The sequence below is a fragment of the Perognathus longimembris genome, chromosome 8 (assembly GCF_023159225.1).
Source record: "Perognathus longimembris pacificus isolate PPM17 chromosome 8, ASM2315922v1, whole genome shotgun sequence".
Lineage (NCBI taxonomy): Eukaryota > Metazoa > Chordata > Mammalia > Rodentia > Heteromyidae > Perognathus > Perognathus longimembris.
Genome location: NC_063168.1, coordinates 34,248,445 through 34,262,982, shown reverse-complemented (window position 1 = coordinate 34,262,982; position 14,538 = coordinate 34,248,445). Strand labels below are relative to the sequence as shown.

Sequence of the window (14,538 nt, the reverse complement as noted above, 5' to 3'; positions counted from 1 at the left end):
GTAGAAAACTCAAAGTGGCCCCTAGCCTATCACCATGCACCAAGATCAACTCAAAATGGATTAAAGACCTGAAACCCTGAAACTACTGAAGGACAGAGGAGGGACACTAGAGCTTATAGGTATAGGCAGGAACTTCCTGAACAGAGTCCCAGGGGCACAATGATAGGGGAGAGACTCGACAAATGGGACTACTACAAAATAAAAAGTTTCTGCACAGCTAAGACATAGCCACTAAACTAGAAAGACAGCCAACCATATGGGAAAGGATCTTTACCTGCACAGCAACAGACAAAGGACTAATATCCGTCATCTACAGAGAACTCAAGAAACTAACCCCCTGCAAACCCAGTAAACCAATTATTAAATGGGCAAAGGAGCTAAAGAGAGACTTCATAGGAGAAGAAATAGAAATGGCAAAGAAACATATGAGGAAATGTTCAACATCCCTGGAAGTAAAGGAAATGCAAATAAAAACAACCCCGAGATACCACCTCACTCCAGTTAGAATGGCCTATACTTTGAACTCAGGCAACAACAAATGCTAGAGGGGATGCGGGGAAGGAGGAACCCTTCTCCAATGTTGGTAGGAGTGCAAACTAGTACAACCACTCTGGAGAATAGTATGGAGGTTCCTCAAAAAACTCAGCATAGACATACCCTATGACTCAGCCATACCACTCCTAGGCATCTATCCGGAACAACAGGATCCAGGATACCATAAAGACACCTGCACATCCATGTTTATCTCTGCACAATTCAAATAGCCAAAATATGGAAACAACCCAAATGCCCCACTAGAGATGAATGGATTTAAAAAATGTGGTAACTGTACACAATGGAATACTACATAGCGATTAGAAATGACAAAATAATGGCATTCACAGGGAAATGGTCCGATCTTGAACACATAATGTTGAGTGAGACAAGCCTAGAACACAGAGAACAAAGGCGTATGGTCTCACTGATAGGTGGTTGTTGGGGGGGAGGGGTGGGAGAACAGTAAAGATCATGTCTGTAAAATGACAAACTTCAAATGGTATTTCTATATGTTTTGGTCAGCGACTTTACAGTATGTCTCTAAAACCAAACAATTACTAAATAAACATAAAAAGGTCTAGGATAGATATGATTATAGAAGATGAGGCTAAACAAAATGAACTCCAAGAGATGGAAGAGGATTTTATTGTTGAGGTTATGTTTAATGTACTAGGTGAATTTCCTTTGGCATACCCCCTGTGGTCACTGTATATAACTTTGGTATACTGGATGTTGTATATATGCTTATCTGAACTAGGGAAGGGGGAAAAATGAGGGAGGGTGGAATAAATAAGACAAGAAATGTACTCACTACCTTATTATGTAACTGTACACCTCCGTACATCACCTTGTCAATAAAATTTAATTTTAAAAATGTATTGGCTTGTCCAGTCTTGTAACCTTTCTCTAAATTAACCTATACTATAATCCATACTGATTAATCAAATTCTTACATAATGTTCTGTTTTACTTTATTACAGTATTCACAATTCAAAGTCCAAAATTCGGAGTCTAGACTTTGTGGCAGTATATCATCTAAATAATACTGAGGGGCTGGGAATATGGCCTAGTGGCAAGAGTGCTTGCCTCATAAGTAATACTGAGGCAGTATTAAATCTGTAAACTGTTGAGAACATGATCTGTTTGTATGTCTTGTCACTAGGCACTGCATTCAAGTCTGTATGGCACAGAGTAAACATTCAAACATCTGTTAAATGAAAGACTAAAATTCTCACTATTCTTTTCAGATGCTTTTTCTTTTAACCAAAAAGAAATGGCCATTCCTCAAACAGAACCAGTAGTCCCTTGCCTCTGTCCTCATGTCATTGATCTGAATGCCACCCCATTAACCTTCCCAGTCTAACTTCTTCAAACCACAGTTCAAAAATGCTCTGTTTCTACTTGATAATCTCACTAACTGAAAAAACTAACCTATTTCTTTATTCTTGTGGTACTTTTGACACACACTGTTTTATCTTCATTAAGAGATTAAAGGTTATAATATACCACTGGTGGCTTTAAAATCATCTCAACATTTGTGGATGTGTTAATTTCATTTTCTCAGCTCTGTCAAATCAGTCAACTCTATAGAGATATAGTTTCTGCTCTTAACAAATAAAATGAATAAAGCTGGTTTATTTCAAATGGCTATTCTAAATACAAATCAAAGGAATAGAAAAGATACTCTAAAATTCTGATCTAATTATTAAGCATAAACTAGCATTTATTAATCTAGTTGAAATCTTGACACATATAAAACAGACTACCATAAACTTTATATATTCATAAAACAAGTAATTTTGGTGAGAACATTAAGATGAAAGAAATTCAGATAAAATATCCAATAAAGTATTTACCTCAGTCATCAAGATCAACCCTCGATTAAATATAACAAGAAGCCTGTCTTCATCCGATTCTAATAGTATTCTGAAGGCACTAGAAGAATATATCAAGTCCAGTGTGACAATTCTGAATCATAACATAACACTTAAGTGGTACAAAATAGGGTAGTAAAATTGTCATTAAATGTTTTCCACTTTACTACCAACATCAAAGTGGCTGCTACATCTGTTTCTTAATAATACAGGGCAAGATGAACACCCCAAACATTACAAATTTCCAACTGGTATATGTATGCAAATATTCTAAAAATTAAAAAATGTAAAATCTGAAACACTTCTGCTCCCAAGCACTTTGTATAAAGATTATTATAAAAGGCATTATAAAAGGTATTATTATAAAAGGTAATAATGTAAATAGGAAATTTTGGTGGTGGTGCTTCAAATGGTAGAAGATTTGAACCCCAGTACCAAAACACAAAGATGAAAAGGATAATTTCCAAATCTTCTAAGAACTTAGAGGAACATTATGCCTAGTAAGATCTAATCAAGGGGCTGGGAATATGGCCTAGTGGCAAGAGTGCTTGCCTCATATACATAAAGCCCTGGGTTCGATTCCTCAGCACCACATATATAGAAAACGGCCAGAAGTGGTGCTGTGGCTCAAGTGACAGAGTGCTAGCCTTGAGCAAAAAGAAGCCAGGGACAGTGCTCAGGTCCTGAGTTCAAGCTCCAGAAGTGGCAAAAAAAAAAAAAAATCTAATCAATTATTAATTATTCCCAATTGCAGAAGATGTGAAAATATTTTAAAGTTTTAGTACTAATAATATTGATTGTTAACAATAGGTTTATATTCTAAGTTGTTAAGTGCTAAATAATAAAATACACTGAATTATCAAAGCATGCATCAGTTAATTATTTAACATCAATGGAAAAATGACTAAGAATATTGGCCTAGGGCTAGGAATATGGCCTAGCGGTAAAGTACTTGCCTCGTATACATGAAGCCCTGGGTTTGATTCCTCAGCACCACATATATAGAAAAAAGCCAGAAATGGCACTGTGGCTCAAGAGGTAGAGTGCTAGCCTTGAGCAAAAAGAAGCTAGGGACAGTGCTCAGGCCCTGAGTCCACACCCCAGGACTGGCAACAAAAACAAAACAAATAAAAAAATTAAAATAAAAAAAAAAGAAATCTTACTTCATTAAGTACCTGGAAGGATTATTATAAAACCCTTCTACTTTCATGGGATACTTCCGCTTGCTTTTTAAAAAATTATTAGGGAGCTGGGAATATGGTCTAATGGTAAAAGTGCTCGCCTCATATACATGAAGCCCTGGGTTCAATTCCTCAACACCACATATATAGAAAAAGCCAGAAGTGGCGCTGTGGCTCATGTGGTAGAGTGGTAGCCTTGAGCAAAAAGAAGCCAGGGACATTGCTCTGGCCCTGAGTTCAGGCCCTAGAACTGGCAAAAAACAAAACAAAACAAAAATAATTAGGAAAACTGGAGGTAAGTAGTAAAGTCTGAGAAAAAACAATGTATTGAAAATCAATGCCAAGAATTCCTTTAAAATCTTGTCAAAGGTATTTTTCTCAGTCTGTGAACTAATGAACATTAAAATTCAAAAGCTTTCTAAAGCAAATAACCCGAAAAAACTTCATTAGTATATTAAAGATAGTACAGTGAAGTCTTCATAAAAGTACTGTAAAACAACGTGTGCCTAATAAAGGACCTCATCTCTAAGGTATACATGTTATATAGGAATATTTTTCCTTCCTTTCCTCTGCTTTTTTGTTGTTGTTGTTGGTCATGGGGCTTGAACTCAGGGCCTGGATGCTGTCCCTGAGCATTTCTGTTCTACCACTTTCAGCTCCTGATGGAGCTGGCTTCAAAACTTGATTCTCAGATCTCAGCCACCTGCGTAGCTAGGACTATAGGGTATGAGCCACCAGCACCCAGTCTGTTTTTTTTGTTTTTTTTTTTTAAAGATTTAACAAATTAGATTGAACATTATTTCTAGGGATAAAGGGAATGATTAACTATAGCAGCTTCATTAATTTAATTTTATTCAGACACTCAGTTACTTCTGTTGCTCTGAACAAGAGTGTGTGTGTGTGTGTGTGTGTGTGTGTGTGTGTGTGTGTGTGTGTGTGTGTGTGTGTGTGTATCTCCTCATGTTTAGCTACCCATACAAACCTAGGTAAAACAGAATGAAAAAAACCAAATACTATCAGGCTAATGCCAAGATGGAAAAAGCTGTTTCTGAATGCTTCTAGAACTGAATTACTTAGTATAAGTTAGGATGGATTGCCATAGGACAACTAAAACTTTAGGAGATTGTAATTATACACTTTGGATCCTTCCAGTTTTGGGGAAGCAGGGTGCTTAAAACCTAAGATTTGGGGGCTGGGGATATGGCCAAATGGCAAGAGTGCTTGCCTCGTATACATGGGGCCCTGGGTTCAATTCCCTAGCACCACATATACAGAAAACGGCCAGAAGTGGCGCTGTGGCTCAAGTGGCAGATTGCTAGCCTTGAGCAAAAAGAAGCCAGGGACAGTGCTCAGGCCCTGAGTCCAAGGCCCAGGACTGGCCAAAACAAACAAACAAACAAACAAACAAACAAACAACAAAAAAAACCAAAAAACCTAAGATTTGGATTCTAAAAAAAATATACAAATCTACAGAAGAAATATGAAGTTTCAGTGTCTCAAATTCTTCCAAAATAACTTTAAGTATATAAATTCTTCACTTATAATCTTAAAGAACTAGCTTCTGATTACAAATAACTTGTCTTTTACTGTAAAAAAAAATAGTCTTCATCCCCTCACCTAGTAAAACAAACCAAAACTAACTAAAGAACATCACAAAACATTTACCTTATTAAAGTAGTCCAGCAGGAACGGCCATCTAAGCAACGTAAGTAACAACTTATGGTTGTTTTCTTAAACTGTTTAATATCTTCTAGTTCTTCTTCTCTCAGGTCAGGCCTCTGAGCTATAAATAGCTGCATCAAATTAAATAATTCTTCCACTGCCTAAAAAAATGACAAATAAGAAACAATGTTTTAACCCTACAACATCTTAGAATGTCTTTCTCATTTCTAAATGGTATGTATGCTCATTAACTCCTAAAAACCACACAATACAGAGTACTAAAAAACTGGTTCAGGAATGGTTATTAAAAAATTAACAATGGATTCCATTTCAAAAACTGAATTTTATATTTGAAAAGAAATCAATAAAATTTAAACATACAAGTTCAAAAAGATAAAAACTACAAATAAGTATTGTGTAAAGAACTATTTTGTAATTCAGAGACAAGCTACACTAACCTTATTCCTTTTTTCAATACTAGGGACTGAATTTAGAACTAAGAACTCTACCACCTGAGCCACACTTCCTGTCCTTTTTGTTTTTTACTTTGTTTTTCATCTAGACAGGGTCTTCTGCTAACTTTCCCTAGACTGGATGATATTATTGTCCTCCTATTTCTACCTCTGAAGCATCTGGGGTTAAAGGCACAAACCATGTCCACCCTCATTTCTTTCAAAAAAGAAGAAAGCATTACTTTGCAACAAGGAATTGTTTACCTAAACTACACTGGAATTAATACTTTTCTTAATCTCGTGTGGCAATATTTGGAATAACTTTTGTGGACTAAGGGCTAATTCAAGTATCTCATGGATAAAATGTGGGAATATTTTAGGGAAGTTACTAAAAGTTAAAAATTAATTTCCTTTTGTGCATTTTAGGTAAGGTCTTAACAATGCTTACAATGTCAATGAAATTAAATCCCCACTTTCTACCTTTCATGGCAAAATTCACTTTTTTCATGACTATCTCCAAGGTAAGATGCACAATATATTACATTTCACTTGCCAATACCAAGAAAACACCATAGAGATGACATATGTTCTAACTCTACTAGTACTTGCCAAAGACATATTTAACCTTAGATATAATACTTAGTTGTGAAATTAAATTTTACATGAACTGTACTGGAGATAAATCCATGGAAATGTAATAAATCCTGTTATAGCTCTTTTATTTTCCCCCCTGTATTTTTTTTGTTTTTTTCTGGCCAGTCCTGGGCCTTGGACTCAGGGCCTGAGCACTGTCCCTGGCTTCTTTTTGCTCAAGGCGCTATAGCACTCTGCCACTTGAGCCACAGCGCCACTTCTGGCCATTTTCTGTATATGTGGTGCTGGGGAATCGAACCCAGGGCCTCATGTATACAAGGCAAGCACTCTTGCCACTAGGCCATATCCCCAGCCTCCCTCCCCCCTGTATTTTTATAGCCATGATTTCCTTTTTTGGGGGGCTTGAACTCAGGGCCTAGGCCACTGTCCCTGATCCCTTTTGCTCAAGGCTTATCAATGCCTGGCTCAATTTCTTGTTACTGAATTCTCTCCTTCCCTCCTTCCTTCCTCAAGTTTTCCTTCCTTCCTTCCTTGCCTTGCCCTACCCTTTCTTGTCCCTTCTTTTTAGTCATTCTAATTTCCTCACTTAGAGATTAAGTTTTCATTGTGGGCAAGGAAATCTAAGTAACTCACTCCACCACGTATAAAATAATTTGATCTATAAAGGACAATTTGCAATATAAAGAAAGAAGAACAGTGCTTAAAAAGGGGTTAGATTTAAGCTGTGCACGCTTGTAAATTAATGGATCTCTTCTCCATTACAATTCACTATGATGTAAGTTTCAGGCAAAAAAAAGAGCTAGTTTAAGATAAAATATTGTGCAGCCTAGAATAGTATATAGATCTGGATAATGAATTATCTAATTTTTAAATAGTATTTATATGCCTAAAGCTGACTTTTTCAGTAGGCACATATTTTTAAAAGTACCAAAAGAGATAAAAATCTATCTTTACAATAAGAAAATTTAGCCACACAGTTGTCAAATTTTATAACAATATATAGTAAGCTCACCTTGTTCGCAGATTTATTACACTGAGTTTTGACCAATGGTGGTAAAAGAGAAAAGTGATTTTTTTTTGGGGGGGGGGGGGGGGAGTCCAGTCCTGGGCTTGGACTCAGTCCCTGGCTTCTTTTTGTTCAAGGCTAGCTAGCACTATGCCACTTGAGCCACAGTGCCACGTCTGGCTGTTTTCTATATATGTGGTGCTGGGGAACTGAACCCAGGGCACATGTGTATGAGGCAAGCACTCTTGCCACTAGGCCATATTCCCAGCCTCGAAAAGTTAATTTAAAAAAAAAATTAAAGAAATTTTAAAAACAAAAAACTTTCTACAACTCTGTTGTCCTATGCTATCATTTGTCATATTCACATGTGGTCTGCTGAGTATTTCCTTGACCTTAATTTTGTGAAAATATGCCTCCCGAAAAGCAAATGGTGTCACAAAAACAATGTGCTTCACTGACACAAGAAGGTGACAATTATTGATTTGTTCAAAACTGGCATGTCTTTAGTAAAAGGTAGATGACTTTATAGGAAAAATATTAACTAAGCATCAGTACTGTACTTTTTTTGTGCCAGTCTCTGACCTTTTTTTTACTCAGGGCTAACTCTTTACCATTTAAGCCACAGCCCCACTTTCAACTTGGTAATAGTTAACTGGAGATCAGAATCTCACAGACTTTTCCTGCCTATGTTGGCTTTGAACTGCAATCCTCAGATCTTGGCCCCTTGAGTACCTAGGATTACTAGTGCTAGTCACCAGCATCCAGTGGTACAGAACTCTTATGTGTGTTTAGAGCATCTGTAGTTTTTCCTCAGTGAGGATCTCTTTGAAACCATATACACCTTGATACCAAGGGTAACAATATATGTGGATATTAAAAAAAGCACATTTATGTTAAATTCTGAAGAAAGGATGATGGGCTGAGGTATTATATTTCAGTGGTAAAGTCTTCACTCAGTATGTGCAAAAGCCCTGGGTTTGATCCCTAGCACTGATAAAACACAAGGAAAAAAAAAACCGAAGAAAGAATGTTTAACATTAGATTACTCTTATGTTTTTGAGAAGACAGATAAGAGCATCAATTTTACTCACTCCAGGATATTGGCTGGCATGTGGTGTAAGATTCTTAAAGGCCCACTGGATGTTCTGGTGAGAAGCCAGCTGTCGTGTGAATGCAGGAGATTGCTCACAGCAGAGCCTCAGAATGCCGTAGTAAGCAGGCAGCATCCCACGGTTAAAAAGCACCACATCCTGATCATCATGGTCAGCAAGGATGTAATTGAAGGCAATGTTCTTGGTTACCACTGGGTTTTGAACAATAAGGCGGATATTCTCTGGACAGTCAGCACACACATTGTACCAAAATGAAAGCAAAGCCTGTTTATTGTGATTTGTAGCTATTGCTGGCTCAGAAAGTTTAGGCTGGAAAAGGTTCCACAAATCCATGAAATATGTGGAAAACATCAGCTTCTCAGTTTTGGAAATTAAACAGTAAGTCATAAAGCTAAAATAGGGCACTAACTTTGTAGTGCCATGAACAGCAGCATCAACATAAAGTTTGGCTCTTGAGAGCAAACCAAGGAGTACGTTGTAGACCTGATGTAGGACTACTGTTGTGTCTGGACTGAGTGGAAGGTCACGGGTTGGGATGTGCAAAGACCTTGTTGACCGGAACATCTGGCGGAATGAATTGCTTGGTATAAGGGACACCAGAAGATAAGCTGCAGCTATAAAATGTAAAACAACACTGTCAGATTCTTATAAGATATAGACTGAAGAGCAGTCATTAATCACAAATTCACTCAGCCCTTTAATAATGAAAATGAAGAAAAACTAAGAGACATGACTTCTCTTTTAATGTCTGCTACAACCTTGGCTCTGCAGAAAGACTCCTAAGAGGTGATAGAAACACAAACCTTCCATTCTGCTGTTATTTTATTTATTTATTTATTTTTGGTCAGTCCGGGGCTTTGGACTCAGGGCCTGAGCACTGTCCCTGGCTAACTTTTGCTCAAGGCTAGCACTCTGCCACTTGAGCCACAGCGCCACTTCTGGCCATTTTCTATATATGTGGTGCTGGGGAATTGAACCCAGGGCCTCATGTATATGAGGCAAGCTCTCTCGCCACTAGGCCATATCCCCAGGCCCCCTGCTATTATATTTTTAATAGCAACAACAATCACCTTAGCAGAACTAGTTTTCAAGCTCTTTTGTTTAGCTTCTCCCAAATATAGTATTATTTAATTAAGAGAACTCAGCATTTAGAGGAATGATCTATCCAAAGGTGCTTGATATGGTCAAACCAATTAACTTATTTCATGGTCTCAATTTTCTTGCTACTTAAAAACCTGGTAAGTTACTTTGAAATAATATACAGATGTTTGAAAATTAAGATATAAAGTATTTTTTTTTCTGTTCCTTTCTGAAATAGAACTTATCATCTTCCTGCCTCTGCATTCAAAGTGCTGGGATTACAAGAAAGTACATAAAGAGAAAATCTTTATCTTCTAAGGCTAACCTAGAACATAAAGAAATTCTCCTTTGGGTTGTGGATATGGCCTAGTGGCAAGAGTGCTTGCCTCATATACATGAAGCCCTGGGTTCAATTCCCCAGCACCATATATACAGAAAATGGCCAGAAGTGGCGCTGTGGCTCAAGTGGCAGAGCACTAGCCTTGAGCAAAAAGAAGCCAGGGACAGTGCTCAGGCCCACAGTCCAAGCCCCAAGACTGGCAAATAAAAAAAAAAGAATTTCTCCTTCAACATATCTGAAAACTATCATTAAGCCTATGTTATAAATCTGAGAGGTTAATGAGTTTCTATTTCAGTCCACCTATCTGAGCACAGCATTGAAGTAGACAATATAAATACCTCACCCAACTCCCACAATTATCCTGGGGATAGGCAAAGTTACAGAGGAAAATCTTAATCTTGGATAAACAAATAAAAAGCGAAGAGAGGTAAAGGCTAGATTAGACTTTAAGAGATAATAACGAAGACAATAATAGTAGGAAAAATAGTAACTATTAAAAATAGGAAATTGCTAACATTTCAGAACCTATAATATTTTGACCTAACTTTATGTGGTAAGACACTGCTTTTATTATTTCTATTTTCACTTGGACTAACAGTGGTAAGACTACCTCAGATTACACAGGAAGATGGTAAAACTGGGATTCAAATGCAAGCTCAACTAACATTTGCAACTAAACTTTTTTTTTAAAACACTGTAACATCAGGGGATGTATACACTTTTCGATTTTTTGGTGGAAAGAGCAGTACTGGAGTTTTGTCAAACTCAGGGCCTTTGTTAAGTATTATCTGAGGCACACCCGTTGTCACAGATATGCTCTTAATGTAGTAATTTCTACTATATTATCATGGCAGATAAAGCTTGGGTTTCTAAAATCAAGTAAAATCAATTAAAAAAAACTACTTGAAATGATGCTTTGTGCATAATACTCTTATTTTCTAAAGAGTTCTTTGTCTACATGCTATTCTAGTCAGTCTAAAATTTTTAGGCTCATTTTGGTATGTGTTCAAATGTAACAATATAGCGTATAGTTTGTCATCCTGAATAGTTTTTGCATAAAACTGCAACTGCACAAAGTGATTTGTGATTTCAAAAGGGCATTCAGGGGGCTGGGAATGTGGCTTAGTGGTAGAGTGCTTGCCTTAGCATGCATGAAAGCCCTGGGTTCGATTCCTCAGCACCACATATATAGGAAAATCCAGAAGGGATGCTGTGGCTCAAGGGGTAGAGTGCTAGCCTTGAGCAAAAAGAAGCCAGGGACAGTGCTCAGGTCCTGAGTTTAAGCCCCAGGACTAGCAAAAAAAAAAAAAAAAAAAGGCATTTAGTTTAAGTTATACTTTTACTTCATTTCACTGGGGTTGGAGGCGGAGCTCAGTTGGTAGCATGCTAGCCAATGAACAAAAGCATCAGGTACCAAGCTCAAGTCCCAGTATTGGTCCAACAAAAAAAGAAAAACATTTTATCAAGAAAAAATTTAGCAGGGCCCAGATTTACCAAATAAAGCACAAAGAGGAAATGAAACCTCTATTGAACCTGTGGGCCTATCATTTAATTTCTATAATTAACCTTTTGCTTTGCTTTAATGTTGCACATAACCATCTCTTCATTTCTACAAAAATTGTTTGCTTTCAAATTTTTGCTAGAAAGGAAAACAACTTTTAAACTTATGTTTACATTTGAAAACAATTAAGGTTCATTTGGAAGAATAGGCCATCTGAATACAAACTTGCCTTTCTATAATATAAGAGGCTATGGGTCTTGTTTCATACTGTGAAACTTAGAATAAATTTACTTCCACTGCTACAAGGAAAGTATTTTAATACTTTAAGACACCAAGTAACTCCATTTTTATTCTTTTCTCAAAATAGTTCTTTTTTTTTTTTTTTTGGGTGCCAGTCCTGGGGCCGTTGCTCTACCACTTGAACCTCAGCTCCACTTTTGCTGGTTAAATGTAGGAAAAAGTCTCACTGACTTTTATGCGTGAGCTGGCTTTGAAATGCACTGCTCAGATCTTAGCCTCGAGTAGCTAGCTAGGAGTATGAGCCATTGGTGCCCAGCAAAAAGTCATTTCTTACAAGCTAGGCTTTTCTTTTACACATGTTAATTTATTCTATGATACACCCATTCTATACCAAAAGTACTTTGTTATATTACTTACAACACAATCTTTATTACAATTTAAAAACAGTACCTAACAATTTGTCTTGTTTTAACGGAACAGCCCCAGTTGACTTTGAACTCGAGCTTAAGTGATTTTCCTACCTTATTCTTCCAAGTAACTGGTACTACAGGTGCAAACTGGCATACGTAGCTCCTAACTGGGCCTTAAATTCAGCCCCGGGCTGGGAATATGGCCTAGTGGCAAGAGTACTTGCCTCCCATACATGAAGCCCTGGGTTCAATTCCCCAGCACCACATATACAAAAAATGGCCAGAAGTGGCACTGTGGCTCAAGTGGCAGAGTGCTAGCCTTGAGCAAAAAAGAAGCCAGGGACAGTGCTCAGGCCCCGAGTCCAAGTCCCAGGACTGGCCAAAATAAATAAATAAAATAAAATAAAATAAATTCAGCTTTTTAACATTATATAATATTACCTTAGGGATCATCTGAAGTATGTTATGTCCAATGACACTATTTGTAACTGAAAAAATTAGAAGCTGCTCATTTAGGAGCCAGGTATGCTACATACTACTAAACTACCATTCATTAAAGTACTCTACAATATCGATTATGTCTGTGCTGGCCTTGACAACAATCCTTCTATCTGTGCTTATTCATGTCTATGGTAATAGAAAGTATACACAACTGCACCCAGCCAAGGGATGCGATGAAATCTCATGAACTTTTATGCATGGACTCCAATGGTGATTCCCCCGATCTCAATCTCCCAAAAGTAGATAGAATTATAGGCCTAAACCAGTGGATCCAACTCACCATATTCATTGTTTTGTACTCAGTGAGCTCAGGAGTCAAGACACAAATGTCAACCAAGAGACATTTTAGGTATTATATATATGTATCTCATTACTGTAGGATTATTAAACTGATAGAAAAAAAAGAAGCAGCAAACCGCCTACGTATATCTAGTATGCACTCCTCTGAAAGTTGTATCTCGCAAAGATTTTCCTTCAGAATATATCTATTATTAATTGTCTAACAAACAATTCCCATAAACCTCTTACTCAGTTTCCAATTTTTGTGTGCCAGCACTAGAACTTGAACTCAAGGCCTTTCATTCTCAATCAACTTTCTTGCTCTCATCTGTCACTCTAGCATTTTAGTTAGGCCTACAGTCTATCATTTTGCTGATTAATTATAGACAGAGTCTCATGGACTTCTCTTTGAACAGTCATCCTTCAAGTCTTAACATCCAAGTAGCTAAGATTATAGGCACCTGGATAGTTCCCTCATTTTCAACATTTACTTTTAGTATAGTGTATACATTAGATCAAAGGAATAATTCCGGCACCTCAATATTAACTGAAGTCTATACTTGAGTTTTCAATAGGGGAAGTACCCTTTGTGTTATAAATCATGTCAGCGTACACACTAATACTTGTCTGACTTAGTGATATTAACTTTAACCACTTGTTAGAATTAGTTGTCAAATTTCTTTTTAATTTTATTGTTAAACTGATATACAGAACTGTTACAGTTTCATCCTTTTGGATACATTTAACTGTCAAGTTACTTCCCACATCTTCATGCTCTATTTTTGAAGGTAGCTGAATTCAGAGTAAGCAGTCATGCTTAGCCCCTGGGGATATATGTAAATTATTGGGAATTCTCTCATGTGTATTTCTATCAGTATGGACTTACAGATGTTTACTTTGTATTTCTGATTATAATGAAGTGTCATATTTGTTTCTCAAATTGTTCAAGGTTTGCTTTCAGGTTAATTTTAGATCCCTTTGAAATATCCCTATCAGATCATTGACTTTTTAATATATTTCTTCCTTTTATGGCTGCAGCTCATCTTATAAGTTACCTGCCCCAGCTCTAAAATGAGTCCTTTCTCTTTGGAGCTGTATTTTTTTTTTTAATTGGAGAATGGTGTTTAGAAATATCTGGGTACTTGATGTGTTTGTCACTGATTTTAGGCAGATAACTAGGAAACAAATTTTCTTGCAATACTGTCAAAAACTGCAGTTTGAACTCAGAGCCTCACATTTGCTAGGTAGTCATTCTTACTGCTTAGCTATATCTCTTGTCTTGCTCTGTTGTTGGTTTTTTTGGTTATTTTTATTTTGTGCCCATCCTGGGGCTTGAACTCAAGGGCCTAGGTACTGTTCCTGAGCTTCCTTTGCTCAAGGCTAGCACTCTAACCCTCGAGCCATAGCTCTACTTCTGCTTCTTTGGTAGTTTAGTGGAGATAAAGAGTCTCACCAACTTTTTCTGCCCTGGCTAGTTTTTCTTTCTTTCTTTTTTTTTTTTTGCCAGTCCTGGGGCTTGGACTCAAGGCCTGAGCACTGTCCCTGGCTTCTTTCTGCTCAAGGCTAGCACTCTGCCACTTGAGCCACAGCGCCACTTCTGGCCATTTTCTGTATACGTGGTGCTGGGGAATCGAACCCAGGGCCTCATGTATATGAGGCAGGCACTCTTGCCACTAGGCCATATCCCCAGCCCTGCCCTGGCTAGTTTTAAAGAATGATCCTCAGAGATCTTAGCTTCCTAAGTAGATAAGATTACGGGCGAGAGCCAC

The 14,538-nt window shown here is 37.4% G+C and overlaps 1 protein-coding gene across 3 annotated transcripts in view; it reads right to left on the bottom strand.

Moving 5' to 3' along the window:
- The window catches only part of Usp34 (ubiquitin specific peptidase 34), a 226,835-nt gene that overhangs the window by 20,970 nt on the left and 191,327 nt on the right, over positions 1-14,538 (bottom strand). For all 3 annotated transcript variants that reach the window (XM_048352847.1, XM_048352848.1, XM_048352849.1), the window contains 3 exons: positions 8,398-9,032; positions 5,258-5,415; positions 2,394-2,472 (listed from right to left, as the gene is read on the bottom strand). In XM_048352847.1, coding sequence (XP_048208804.1) covers positions 2,394-2,472; positions 5,258-5,415; positions 8,398-9,032 — 872 coding nt within the window. The remainder of the gene's footprint in view (positions 1-2,393; positions 2,473-5,257; positions 5,416-8,397; positions 9,033-14,538) is intronic.